At 38.1% G+C, this 15002-nt stretch overlaps 2 protein-coding genes across 3 annotated transcripts in view; one reads left to right on the top strand and one right to left on the bottom strand.

Moving 5' to 3' along the window:
* Window positions 1–15002, bottom strand: part of PLEKHA8 (pleckstrin homology domain containing A8) — a 92165-nt gene that overhangs the window by 68524 nt on the left and 8639 nt on the right. The window lies entirely within an intron of this gene.
* Window positions 1774–12170, top strand: FKBP14 (FKBP prolyl isomerase 14). 2 transcript variants are annotated; one of them, XM_068549227.1, is made up of 4 exons: window positions 1774–2139; window positions 5266–5417; window positions 8240–8367; window positions 10736–12170. In XM_068549227.1, the coding sequence occupies exons 1-4, from the start codon at window positions 1943–1945 to the stop codon at window positions 10892–10894; spliced, it is 636 nt and encodes a 211-aa protein (XP_068405328.1). In that variant the 5' UTR covers window positions 1774–1942; the 3' UTR covers window positions 10895–12170. The 2 variants fall into 2 exon arrangements, with proteins under 2 accessions (XP_068405328.1, XP_068405329.1); XM_068549228.1 differs by lacking the exon at window positions 10736–12170 and adding an exon at window positions 8653–9185.

Below are 15002 nucleotides of genomic sequence, written 5' to 3'. Positions count from 1 at the left end.
GGGCCCGCTCGCGCATGCCCAGTGCACCGCTTGCGCGCATGTTCCCAAAATCCACCCCGGGGTTTAGAGGCGCCGGCGCCATGGCTGATGTAGTGAGAGAGGCCCGCGGGGAAAATGAGTCCTGGGAGGCAGGCTTGGGACTAAAGGGAGGGTGAGACGGGAGGAGGGAGGCCTCTGGGACAATGGTGGAACACAGTCCTGACTCAATGGTGCGGTAGATGGGTTCCATCTCCAGATGTTTGGGAGCCACCGTGGCCCCTTAGGGTGCCCCCTGGATCCTAGTCTTCAGGATTCAATTCTTATTTCAAGGCTAATTAATCCTACGCACTTCAAGGCTATTGAGGTACCCAACAATAAGGCGTACGGAGATGATGGGAATTTCACGATAGAATACTGTGTGTGGCCAGCGAGCGTAAACAGATGTTGTCTAAACTGGAAAACCTCGCTACAGGAAGTGTGGTCCGCGGACGGCAGCACTGACATCACCTAGGAGCTTCTTGGAATTGTAGGATCTCGCCACAAGCCCGGAAACTCCCGAATCGAACTTTGCATTTTAACAAGATCTCTCGGGGGATTCCTATGCATATGAAAGTGTGAGAAAGGACTGTGCTAAGGATATTTGACTAGGGAAAATGTTAACTATAAATTCAGTGGTAAAAGCAGGTTACGAAACACAGTATACGATAGGATCCTAATTGTTTTAGGCATATGTCACAAAACCATGCACCAAAATGTTAAGATGATTATTTCTGGATGGTGGCGTTACAGGAGATCTCTTTTCTTTCTTTCTTTTTCTTTAGTGTAAGGTTACCAGATTTAGCAAATAAAAACACAGAACAATTAATTCTTTGTTTATCTGAAATTCAAATTTAATTCGGCTCCTTTATTTTAACTGGAAACTCGAGTGCTTTCCAGTTTCTTCCAAATCGACTACAATGAACACGTATTGCTTTTGAAATTATGCGAAAAATGTAAAATTAAAAATTTTAAAGACAGATGAGCCTGTGTAACTCGTAACTGTGATTACTACTTCTTGAAAGCGGAGGTCTGCACGTCCTTATCCTTGATAGAAGCTATTATTGACTCTCTACGCTAAGGTCCTCTAAAATTATTAGCAGCCATAATGTTGTGCGGCATTGTAGAATGAATCAGAAGATGGTTTGATGGCGGAGCTCAGCTGCTTTTGGGGCTGAACAACCTTAAGCAGGACGCTTAACCTCTCCTAGCCAAAATATACTTATCTTTTAATGGGATAAAAGAATCTGCCTTACCGGCAGTGTAGAGAGGTTCACGAAGAACGGGAAAGCACTTTGTGAAACCTAAACCACTGTTAAAGTCTTTATCGTTCATATCCTAAGTTAAATAATAAGCAATTACTGTTGGGGGGCCTCTCACCAACGGTGAGGGTAAACGAGTCTTTCCTGAGACCTGGACTTCACACCCTGGCTGGGTTCTTTACAGCTGTGAATCTGTCGAAGTTTCCGGTTAGCTCCGCGTTCCACCCCTCTCTCAAAGTCCGAGGACCCCTCTCTCAAAGTCCGAGGTTGTGGAATTCTGTAATCCTCCGGGCTCCAGGACCTCAACGGGTGGTTCGCCTCTGGGCTTACCGCCCTGCTTGGCCGGGTGGTAAATTACACTGTTTAGAGTCATTGGCTTGAGAGGCTCCTGAGGGACAGCACCGCAAGCCAACGGGAGCTCGCGCTTTCCAGGGGGCCGTGTTGTAAGAGCCAGTCAAGGGCTGGGTTTGGGTTTAACTCTTTAGAGGTGAGTTCGCAGTGCGTGGAAAAGTTGTCGGTGGTGAATGTGCCACGTCTGCTAGGAAGGGGGAGTCATGAACTTGCCAGAGGCTGTTGTCTTTAACTCTTCAACTACATCCTTAACTCTATGAGGTCGGGGGGCCCTTTTTGTGTTTTTGTAGCAACTTGTTTCCCGCCCTGGCAACATGAGGCTTTTCTTGTGGAACGCGGTCCTGACGCTTTTAGTCACTTCTCTGAGTGGGGCTCTGATCCCTGAACCAGAAGTGAAGATTGAAGTGCTCCAGAAGCCGTTCATCTGCCATCGCAAGACCAAAGGAGGGGATTTGATGTTGGTCCACTATGAAGGCTACTTAGAAAAGGACGGCTCCTTATTTCACTCCACGTGAGTAATTATACCCTGCAGGTAAAATAGTAAAGAACCCACCCACATATGCCAGCTCTTGGGCAGGAACAGTGGCGTGTACCAGCTTTATCGCTATTGAAAAAAACTGAAATATCTAATTTCTTAGTTTGGGGAAAGGAAATTGTTTAAAGCCAATCTTATATAACAAGGCCTTTGAAGGTCTTATTGGAAACATGTGGTCAGGATAAAGCAGTAATTTTTTTAATTATAAAAATTAGAACTAGAATTTCTGAAATGCTGTAGAAATATCTAGGTGTATAATTAGGCAATAAGTAGAAAAGCCTTAAAGGAATTCTCATTTCTCAAACTTTGTCCCTGAGGGAAAATAACTCAGTTCCATTTTTATTTTGGTGTAGGTGAAATTTACTTAAACTTTTCATAGCAACTTCATGAGCAGAATATACAATCATTTATTTGCTTGTTGTAGGTTATGTTAATGCTAGTCCATTGACCTAACTTTTGTTCTGATAGATGACACTTTGGTCAAGGCACAGGACCGCGATTTGTTTCATTATTTGTTTCTTTCTAGAAATTCAAAGACTTCATTGATGGGTGTGGGTGTGGTTATGGGAGATTAATTCAATACCTACAGTGAAGGATTTTCAGGTGGTTACACTATCACTATTTCTGTTTTATAAAGAAAGAAATTGCAACATGGAAAACTTTTACAAGTGTAATGATTTCCAATTAGGCATTGATTCTCCAATTCCATTCCAAAAGTATTTACTGAACATTTCTTTATGTTAGGCCCTTTGTTTGATACTAGGGAGATTTTTAAAATCTGGCTTCTCTCCATCCTCATCCATTCATTCATCTATTCATCAATCAAATCCTTAATGAGTCAGGCCCTGAGGATGCAAAGATGACTAAGAGTGGGTTCTTCTCCTCTAGAAGAACACTGTCTACGGGGGGGGGGGGGGGGGGGGGGGGGGGGAGGGGAGGGGAGGGAGGGAGGGAGGAAGGAAGACAACTCATGATGTAAAGTACAGAATGTTCGGGCTTCCCTGGTGGCGCAGTGGTTGAGAATCTGCCTGCCAGTGCAGGGGACACGGGTTCGAGCCCTGGTCTGGGAAGATCCCATATGCGGCGGAGCAACTAGGCCCGTGAGCCACAACTACTGAGCCTGCGCGTCTGGAGCCTGTGCTCCGCAGCAAGAGAGGCCGCGACAGTGAAAGGCCCGCGCACCGCGATGAAGAGTGGCCCCCACTTGCCACAACTAGAGAAAGCCCTCGCACAGAAACGAAGACCCAACACAGCCATAAATAAATAAATAAAAATAAAGTACAGAATGTTCAAAGTGCTCACAAAGCATAATGAACTCTGGACATAATCATGCTCTGAGAGATGGGGAAAGGGAACGACTTCCCAGAGATCATAACTGAGATGGGCCTTGAAAGATGGGTGGAGGTTTCTCGGTGGAGAATGAGGACGGGAGGACATCCCAGGTAGGGGGAATGGCGTGAACTAAAGCAGTGAAGCTTCGTGGCCCTTCCTAGACCTCGTTTTCTGATAAACTGCCTTTACTGGGCATTCCGATCTGGTCTCTCATGAGGTTCTGAAGTCAGTGGCACTCTTCTCTGAACTCTGTTAGCCTTTGCAAAAAGTTCCAAGATGAGGGCATGCCATAGAATTCTCAACAGCCCTATCTTTTTTATCAACAAGGCCGGTGCCACAGTGGACAGTAAACAATATTAGGATTTGCATTTGAAACTTCCAATTACATTTTTTATTTTTAGTCTGATCTTTTTTAGACCCAGCCTGCTTTCTTTCAGGTCTCAGAACCAAAAGCCTGTGTGGACCCTGGTGGTAACCACTTGACATTATTTAGCACTTTGCTACTAAAGTTCTAGTACCTGAAGAGGGGAATATTGTCATGCAGCCTCCATGTAAATGGCCAAAACCTGCTAACTCTCAGTATTATAAAGAAGTACCATCAAATGATCAGTTTATAAAGCATGTTCATTATTTCGAGACCCGTAGCCTATGTGGTAAATAGCCTAAGTCCTTTACCATGACAAGAAATGTTCCAAAACTGTAGGCAGTGCTGGGTGGTAGATTCTTTCTTCTTTCTTTATTCTTTTCTAGCCTTCCCCTATTTTCTATGGTTGCCATTTTGCTACTTTGATCGTGGGGGAAATTAAGGAAAAGAAGTGATGGCCTTTACCTAGAATTAGTAACCATGGTACCTGTGAAGCCTAGTAGAGTGACTTCGTTTCTCAACTACAAGATATCCTTGAATAGGACACTTTCCTTATTGCACTAAGAGGGAGCTAACTGGGGCTCAGATACTACTCAGCCCACAAGCCCCTCCAGTAGCTCAGCAGGTTGGTTTTCTTAGGCTGGCCTCTCTCCAGCTCATGAGCCAGGATATCTTGACCATTTCCTTCTTCCCCAGTCCTTGAGGGGCCACTCCTCCAGACTTCCTTGCATAGCCCCACAGTAAACGCCTGGGGAGAGAACTAGGCCAGGGTCTGAGTGGGGATTCAGGGTTGAAGAGCAGCCTCTTGCACCTATCAGAGCCATCAGCAGGCTATACATCAGGAAAGGTTGTAGGCAGGATATAAGACACTGCGCTCCTGACTCCACTGTGCATGTGGGCATGGACCCGTGAGCGCTGGCAGTAAATTCTTAGCTTCTCATTCTCCTTCCCAAACTCATCCATTTTCCATTATTTTATCCCTTTTCTGCATCCTAGTGGTCTTCCTGGGACAGCATCACTTTGTGATTAAGACTTTGCACTTTGGAGTTGGGTCAGATACTGGCACACTCCTCTGTACAATGGGGTAATAATGGTACTTATATTATCATTGTTAAACTTAAAAGAAGCAAAGCATTTAGGATAATACCTATAAACAGTAAATGCTAAGAGTTGTTTTTATTATTATTCCCTCTGCCAGCTCTAGCAAATTCAGCTATGTGAAATTTGCATCAAGAAAGGTAGGAAGTGAAATGAATTACTATAGAGTTTGACATGTGCGTGTGTGCTATTTTCATTAATTTCCAAACTAATAAAATTAATCAGTCATGGGTGGAAATGTTATACCACAGCAATAAAAAAATGATAAAGTTACTAAGGAGTTCTAATGTGTTTTCTTTCTACTGTAGTTACAAACATAACAATGGTCAGCCTATTTGGTTTACCCTGGGCATCCTGGAGGCTCTCAAAGGTTGGGACCAGGGCTTGAAGGGAATGTGTGTAGGAGAGAAGAGAAAGCTCATCATTCCTCCTGCCTTGGGCTATGGAAAAGAAGGAAAAGGTAATAACAATTCTACATTTTTACTACAGCATTAGAATTCTTCTCTGGATTAGGGATAGAAGTTAGTAACTACTATGTATTTTTTTCTAGAAGTAAATAGAGGACTTGTATATCTTAGGAAAATATAATTGTCTTGATTAGCATTTGAAATGGCCAATTAAGGCCATAATATGTAAATGGTCAACTGAGCTAATAAGGAAAAACGTTATGTAATCTCAACTCTATTATTAATATTGCTCACCAATATGGCGGGTTTCGTTTGTTTGTTTGTTTTTGGCCGCACCACCTGACATGTGGGATCTTAGTTCCCTAACCAGGGATCGAACCCATGCCCTCTGCAGTGGAAGCACAGAGCCTTAACCACTAGACCGCCAGGGAAGTCCCTGGTGGTTTTTTTTTAATGGTGGTATTATTTCCATAACATGATGTTTACCATTTTAACCATTTTTAAGTGTACAGTTCAGTGGCATTAAGTACATTCACATTGTTGTGCCAGCGTCACCACTATCCATCTCTAAGACTTTTTTATCCTCCCCAGTTGAAACTTACAATTTGTTTCACAATGCAAAAAGAAAGACTACTCAACATAATTGTTTTGATGAGTCAAACATTTGAAATATAGATTTTAAGGCAATAAATGCAGTTTTAGATATGGGCTGTGTGTGACTCACAAATGAAGTCTCCCACGACAGAGCTCTTATGGGAGTTAATTTTCATCTTTGTTTTAAAGTTGTTTTATAAAGTTTTTGATAATTTATTTAAATAAATAATGGAGTGACATGAAATGAGTTTAATAAAGCAGAAGCAAGTGGGCTAGTTGGTCCAGGGAGCCTTTGTGCTAGATGTTCTAGGGCAGCCAATAACACCTGTTGTTTAGGTGGGAACCCATGCAGTTTTCCAAAGGGCTATTTACAAGAAGCCTGAAGATGTTTACATGCATGTATCCTGTAATTCCTTTATTAGAATCTTACCTAAGGGAATAGTCTGGTATTGGGAGAAAGGTTCATAAACAGGGATGTCCATCACTTGTTATTTCTAATAGCAAAAAGATTGGAACCAACTTAAGTGTATAATGAAAAGGGTGTATATAAATAAAATATGGCCCAGTTATTTTAAAATGGCATTTTAAAGATTTTAAAAATTACATCTAAAATATGTATGATATAATGTTATATTTATAAAGGTAGAAAATGAAGATATATATATATATTATGATAGTAAGTATTAGGAAAAAATATATACACATACAAAGTGAATCACAAGGAAATAAATAAGAATGTTAATAATGGACAGTGGTTCTGGGAGTTATTTTTATTTCTGGTTCTGTCTCTTCCACATTCTCTACAATGGGCACATATTATATAATGAGGAAGAAAAAAAATTTTAAGAAGTCATCAGAACTAGACAGAAAACCACTCTGACGTAGTAGAAATACAGACTTCACAGCATCCTGAAGTCCAAGCTTAACCATTTACAAGGTGGGGATTATGATTTCCTAGCCCCAGTGTACTGAGAAGAAAATAGGTGTCATATGTGAAGTATCACATATTCTAAATGGATCTTGCTATGTAAATCTTATGCATAGAATAGGATTTACTAACAAAATTCAATTCTTATTTTAATAATGATCCTTTTAGAGAAGTCAAGTATCTAGAAAATGTTTCTCTGATGTTTAAACATTTCTTTCACTTTCCTGTATCTTTGTCTCACCTTTAATATTTATGTATATAGTATTAGTCCATTTCTCTTTCTCCATATGCTATTTGACTTGATTTTATTTTATAACAAGTAGAGATCTGAATTTGAGTCATTTCCTTCAAACAGAATACCATGAAACTAATTCTGCTAATACGTATTAAAACACTAATTTTGTAGTTTTTTAGTACCATGTTTGCATGCCTCCTTTTGGAAAGATACCAGTTTTATCGATGACCTCTAGTGCATGCCCTTCTCTGTCTAGATCTGGAATGGTAAGCTTCGGCACACAGTGTAAGTTTTGTTCTTTTGGTGCTTACAGATGCTCTTTAATGGGATGAGGGGGTGGGGCACTGAGAAATATTTGTAATGTTTACCCGGACCTGTATGTTAAATATAGTTATAAAGAAACACGTTGAAAAAAAATTGTCCATGTTTCCCAGAAGTTTTTTGTTTGTTTTGGTTTTGGTTTGGTTTTTTTTAAGGTCCCTGGGGCTTTAACCAAGCTCTTTTCACTTTAAAAGATTTTTATCTCCCTTCTCAGAAATTTGCTTTAATGTCTCCCCTCCCATGGAACTTCCTCAACATGTGTTAAATTTGCTTCCAGATGAGAAAACTGAGGCTTTAAAGAGGGGCAGATGTGAGCCTCGATCCCAGTGTGAAACCAGAGCTCATTCAGTTATATACTGCCTCCCAGTGGTGGAAATGGCAGTACTATATGTATTTCTAGGCCAGGACTTTTTGACCCCAAAGTTAGTAAGTCATTTGTACTATATTTAACTCTGAATTATCTAAAGCCCATTAAGTCATTCTTGACATATAATATGTAACCTCTTAATTATATTTGAAATTTAATACTCAGACCATGAGGCATATCTGTGTGTGTGTGTAAAACAATTTTTAATTGCAAAGCCAAAAACACATTGTTTTTGATCTAATAGTTTGGATTGTTCCTTCTTTATTTTGTTTGAATAAACTATAAGTAATTTCTATATATGGGACAATCTTAGAAAGGCTCTTTATTTAATTCAATTAAAACAGTATTTTGTTCAGTACCACAAATTTTCTACCATCAAAACTTTGGGATCTATTTAATAAAACTTAACCCCTCTCTCTCTTCATGTCAGGTAAAATTCCCCCAGAGAGTACACTGATATTCAACATCGATCTCCTAGAGATTCGAAATGGACCAAGATCCCATGAATCGTTCCAAGAAATGGATCTTAATGATGACTGGAAACTCTCTAAAGATGAGGTGATCTTTCCTTTTTCTTTCTTCCTTTCTTCCTTTCTCTCTTCCCTTCTCTCTCCCCCCCCTTCCTTTTTTCCTCCCTTCCTCCCTCCCTTCCTTTCTTTTAGCTTACTTTTTAAGAAATATATTTTAAAATAAAATTTATTTTTATTTGTGTAAAATGTTATTTATAAGTTTTCTTAAACACTGATGCTTTGAAAATTGACTTTTTTTCATAGGAAATCATTGTTTTGGAGAGAAATATATTGAGACTTTTCATTTTTTGCTTTTTTTCTCCTTAATGCTTAGGGTTCAGTGTATCTTGCTCTCGCCCTGAGTTTTTGAAGATCTGTTTTGCCAAGACAATTCCCGTTTTGGAGCTACGATATAAGAAACGTAGATGTCCTGCAAAATATCTCACGTGGACAGTTTCTGTTTAAAACTTTAGACTGGCTGTTAAATGAGTTGCATAGTGATTTTCTAGCAGTTAGCATCAGCAAGCAGATCACATGCTCAGTTTTGCTCAGGTTAGGAGACCCCAGTCTGGATTTTCCACAGTAGAAGACCTTTCCTAGCCCGCACAGGGTCCTGGTGTAGAGTAAGGAGAAAGGAAGAAGACTTCTCTTTATAATTTATTTAGGTGTTTGCAGCCATTGCTACACATACCTGTCTTAGTCTGGCTTGTGTGGGGAAAGAAGTGGAGGTAGATATCTAGCCCTATGTTTTTTGTCTACCCGTATTCTCCATTCTGGCTTGGCTGGTCAGAAATCAAGTCCCTTTTTATGCTTTCATCAATTTCATTCTAATGGCTAGGAAATGATTGTCTTTTTTTTTTTAATATAAATTTATTTATTTATTTTTGGCTGTGTTGGGTCTTTGTTGCTGCGCGCGGGCTTTCTCTAGTTGCAGCGAGGGGGGCTACTCTTCGTTGCGGTGCGCGGGCTTCTCGTTGCAGTGGCTTCTCTTGTTGTGGAGCATGGGCTCTAGGCACGTGGGCTTCAGTAGTTGTGGCTCGTGAGCTCTAGAGCGCACACTCAGTAGTGGTGGCGTATGGGGCTTAGTTGCTCTGCAGCATGTGGGATCTTCCCAGACCGGGGATCAAACCCGTGTCCCCTGCATTGGCAGGTGGATTCTTATCCAGTGCGCCACCAGGGAAGTCCCAATGATTAAGTCTTAAGACATGTTGTTATAAACCGCAGGGTCATGATCCACAGCTACTAAATTCATAACAACTCAGACTGTTATCAGTCATGGACTTTTTTCTATCCAAGATAAATTTGAATTCCCTTTCATTAAAAAAATCTTGAATAAAAAACATTCACATGGTTCAAAAAAATCAATTCAATATAAAAAGATTTATTAAGAAGTCATTCTCCCACCCACATCCTCTTCTACCATGTGACCTCCCCCTTCATATCCAGTTTTACTAGTTTCTAACAAACCCTTCCAGTGTTTCTTTATGCAAATACTAGCAAGCATGAATATATATTCTTATTTCCCCCTTGCTTACACAAGAAGTAGCATACTACACATACTGTTTGACATCTCACTTTATTCACACAATATACCCTGGAGACATGTTCTACATTAGTCCATAGAGTTTCATTATTACTGCCCCCCCCCCCCCGTTTAACAACTGCATTAAATCCCCTTAATCTTAAAAATAAATATACACTATATGTTTGCATGTTGGTGGTAGGGGGAGGAGAGAAGATTTGAAAGTGCTGATCTAACAGAGGAATAATAGGGATATGATTCAAAATGAAAATATAGGTTGAATTGCATTATGGTGAATCTAGTAGGTAATTGGGGGCAATATTTTGTTTATATATTTAAATATCTGTATAAAAATGGAAACTTTTAGTCTAAATACTCATCAGGCTGGATTTTGCTTTAATTTCTGAGATTGGAAGGTCATGTGGCGTGATTACAGCCAGTCCACAGCAGGTACTATTCCCAGACGCCTACTTAAAATTTAAAAAGGCCATCATTTAATCTGATTTTAAGAGAAATATCTGGAATTCTGACCCTTCTTAGAAACAAGATCTGGATAATTCGGTGGATTGAAAGATAGCAGTCTTTCAAATGCTTGGCTTTATTTAGACTCGGATTAACACATAATATGCTTTCACTGTGTGTTTTTCCCATGATATAAGCCATATATTTGCCTCTGAGCAATATTTTGTGTCTCTACTGTAGCACTATAGCAACAGCTTTTAAGGGGAAAAATTCCTTATAATTCTTTTACTATCATTAGAAATATATCATAAGGTAGTTGTTTAGTAGTTGTTATATATAACTAAATGCACTACCCGTCCAGTCTGTGATATTGATTGGCTCGATGTGGGTGTCCTATGAATTAGAATTATTAATGTGACCCATTATTTTGTAGGTTAAAGTGTATTTAAAGAAGGAGTTTGAAAAGCATGGTGCAGTGGTGAATGAAAGTCATCATGATGTTTTGGTGGAGGATATTTTTGATAAAGAAGATGAAGACAAAGATGGATTTATATCTGCCAGAGAATTTACATATAAACATGATGAATTATAGACACACGTCTGCCCATTTTATATAGCATCCATCCTTAAAAGAGAGGGTAACCATCTTGAGAGAAAGTCTTATTTGTTAACTATGTTCTGTTCATGCTTTGGTTTTTATTTTTATATATTTTTCTGAATATTATTAGAAGAACCCCTTAGGGCTTCTAAGTACCCATTTCTTTCTGGTAGGTTATTAGGAAGAAAAAATTGATTTGTCTTTGAATAGAAGACTTCTGGACCATTTTCCACTTTTACATATGAAGCCTTAAGTTTTACTTACTTACTTGTAATTTTAACATATTGCCACTGGGTGCATGCCCAACATAAGACCAGGTTATAGCACAAATCAGCACCCTCTGTTTCTTCTTCCCTCTATTTTCTCCAAGTTAGATGCTGATATTTGAAAAGCCTTTTGCAATAGCCCAAGGCTTATTATTTTCATGTTGTAATGAAACAGTGTGGCTGTAACTGCCTTTGAGTCTCTGCTTGAGGAAAAGGGGAAAATGGTTGTTGAGCTCTACGTTTAAGAGTTACTGCTTTACTGAGGAGATGTGCAAAGCTGAAATGAGTGAAGTTAATAATTTATAAATATGTTTACATTGAAATATTCTGCCTGGGATTTAAGCTACATAAGGTTGGGTTCCTAGTGATGAATGACCTATTGTGATTAATAGAACAAATTATTTATGTGTTTATTTCTTCATAATAAAATGTGTCAAATTATTGTAGAGGAGGTAAAGAGTTGTATTGAGTCAGTGTTTACTTTTTAAGGCTGGAAGATCACCCTTCCTGGTTCTTTAATTAATAAAGTCTATAACTAATGTATTATACTACAGTAACATTGTCTTATAAGAGAAATTAGCAATACAATAAAAATTTTCCTGTTTCTGCCTCATCAAAAAAATGAGGCAGACCCACAGCAGCTACTATTGAATACAGGTCTATCCTGGATCAAAAAGTTGATGATTTTATAATTTTATCTTAAATTGGAATTTTTTCCTTAACACTTTAAAAAAGTGCCCAAATCTCCATTTGCTAAGAAGAATCCTTTATAAGTTTACAAAGTGATCTCAAGTGCATCATTGTCTGATTCTCATTAGTCTGAAGCCTATGGAAAAAAGATGGTAGATCTTAATGTACCTATTTTATAGATGAGGGAATTGTCATTAAGAGAGACTTGTGCCCAAGGTCAACAACTAACTTATACAACCAGATTTCAGTCCCCAAGTTAAGTATGTTTCTACTGCCCTCTACTATTGAAAAAGTAAAATTTTTCTTTGAATTCAGTGGGCCTAATTCTCTCTTCAGTTTGCTCTCCTAGCAGTCAACTCTGTTTTTTGTCTTTGGGTCCTTATCCTTTGAAGATAGTTAACTGGCTGTTTATGGCGCTTTTGAATTCCCATGATCCAGAAATGGCTCTGGTTTCATTGAATAATCTTGGGGTGAACACTGAATTGCCTCAAAAACCTAGGGGTGAGAGGGTCCAGGTGTGTGTCTTAGTCCTTTCATTCCTGTTTACGTCTAGGTTTTTGTTTTTTTTTTTAATACTTATGAACAATTACTACATCATATATAGACTACTTTCACCAATTGTATATTGACATTTTTGCCACTAAGACATAAAGTTCTTGAGAAGAACATAAATAACACCTTTGTCTGATGAAATCACCTATATTTAGAAAAGTCTTAAGTTGTCACTGCTGTTTTCCTCAACCTGAAGGTGTTATAAGCCACAATACAGAAAGCTTTGGTCTGTATTATTGGGGGAAAGAAAGTAGCTTGTCATAGGGTGCTACTTTGTATAAACATTACTGATGCTATCTGTGGTAGAGCAAGTAAAGTAAAAAGAATTTTGGTTATTCAGGTAGCATATTTCTTTATCTTGTGTGAATTTGGATCAATTCCCACCTAAATAGGTAGACACCAGTATGAAATGACAATATATAAATAGGTTATGGTTGTTTTTATGTTACCTGCCTTTTTAGTTTAGCTGCATCTTTGCACCTTTTCATTCGTAAGAATAATCAGACATGAACTGTGACTTCACTTGTATATAATTTGACTCAGTAATACTGCTAAGATGTGTCATATTTAAATTTATACAACTCTGTTGTGGTATTCTTTTCAAAATAAAGTTTATTTGGGAAATAATTGGTTTTGTGAAAAATTCTTCAAGTCCCAGTTTCCTCAGCAGCTTTATTGATTTTCTTAACTGTTACTCTAGGTTTTATGTTGAAATTAAGTGAGGAAAATGGACAGGTAATGAGAGGAGAGGGGTATGGTGACATTTTGAATGTGTCTCTGGTTATTCACTCTGTTTAGATATATTTGTAAGGAAAGCTGTGGTGTGGTTTAAATTGTTTTGAAATAAGCATCAAACCTTGAACATTGAGGGCAATAGTTAATGGTGAATTTTTTGGTAGTGGAGAAGTGTATGTGGTGTTTTGCTTTGTTTTGGTGGTAATTATCATTATTGTTTTGGTTTAGGAGTTTATTGTGTGTCACAGGTGGACATTATGATGATTAATGCCTACTGAGTAAATTAGTGCTATAAAATACCTTATGTAATTAAGTGAAATTCTGGGTTGCCATAAAAATAACAGGAAACAATGATTTCTGATTCAGATGGGTGACTAGCCATTTGAATCTTTCCTTGTAGAAATGAATTTGTACCTCTTACCTTATTTGATATACGATATTGCTTACACCTGTAATGCTATTTAGATATCAGTATGCTGTCTCTCCACTGAATTGAGGATATGGGTGATTTCCCAGTGTTGTTTGGAAACTACAAGAGAAGAAGAAGGAACTTGGTGAAATGTTATGGGAAAAAATAACAGCTTCTCACCTCTTGTTAAAAAAGCAAATTGTCTGGATGAACCTAGAGATTATCATACTGAGACAGAGAAAGACAAATATTATATGGTATCATTTATATGTGGAATCTAAAAAATAATAAGAATGAATCTACATACAAAACAGAAACAGCCTCACAGACATAGAAAACAAACTTGTGGTTACCAAAGGGGAAGGCAGGGAGGGATAGATTAGGAGTATGGGATTAACAGATACACACCACTACATATAAATCAGATAAACAAGGATTTACTGTATAGCACAGGGAGCTATATTCACTATCTTGTAATAACCCTATAATGAAAAATAAAGAATCAGAAAAAATATATATGTATAACTAAATCACTTAGCTGTACACCTGAAACTAACACAATATTCTAAATCTATATTTCAATTAAAAAACAAAAGCAAATTGTCATTATAATAATAACTCTGGGAAAAAATAACAAGGGACTTATTTTCCAGAGATGCAAAACACTTGGACGTAAGAGTTTTGTTTTGTTTTGGTTTTGTTTCTTACCCACTTTAGTTTGAATTGAAATCTAAAATGTCAATCATGAATATAAATTAATATGCCCATTTGAAAACTTTAAAATTATAGTACTTCTGTTTCTTAATATCTATAGCATTCTTTTTAGTAGGATTTGCATATTCCCTTTTAGTACAATGAAACCCATACATTCTTACATATGGGTTTGGAGTCTTTATGTGAAGTAAATTCTTTTCTCTCTTTAAAATATTATTTTGCCTCTGCTTTCAGCTTTGCCTCTGCAACCTCCCTCTCCTTGCTCCAGACTAATAGGAGAAAGAGACCTTAACAAACATTGGATTCATAGCTCAGTCTTCTTCAAATACAGTGAGAGGCATGCTTTGGTTCCTAAAGGCTACAGAAATGTAGTAGTGATCCAAATTTCATGTACGCTACAATCATGTGAGATATGTGTTAAAACTGCAGATTCCTAACCCTTTCCCCAGAAATTCTGATTAATTTGTGGATTGGGCTCACGAATCTGCATTTTAACCCACTTGATTGATGATACTGATGCAGGTGGTCTAAAAACCTTAATTTGAGAGACAATTAACTTCACTAATTCTCTGCCCTTGAATATACAGTCTCCTATGTTTTTCTCTTCTACGAATATTCTTTTTTGCATTCTGGAAAACACTGGGCATTGGGACAACTAATTGTGCCTAAAAATGAATATACAGTTAAAGGATAAGTTGTGTGTAGAAACCATTTTCCCCAGGGTTAGGAATTTTTT

Source organism: Eschrichtius robustus, chromosome 8, assembly GCF_028021215.1.
Source record: "Eschrichtius robustus isolate mEscRob2 chromosome 8, mEscRob2.pri, whole genome shotgun sequence".
In the NCBI taxonomy this organism is placed as follows: Eukaryota; Metazoa; Chordata; class Mammalia; order Artiodactyla; family Eschrichtiidae; genus Eschrichtius; species Eschrichtius robustus.
Note: the sequence above shows the minus strand (reverse complement) of the source record. Positions and strands in the feature narration are given on the sequence as shown.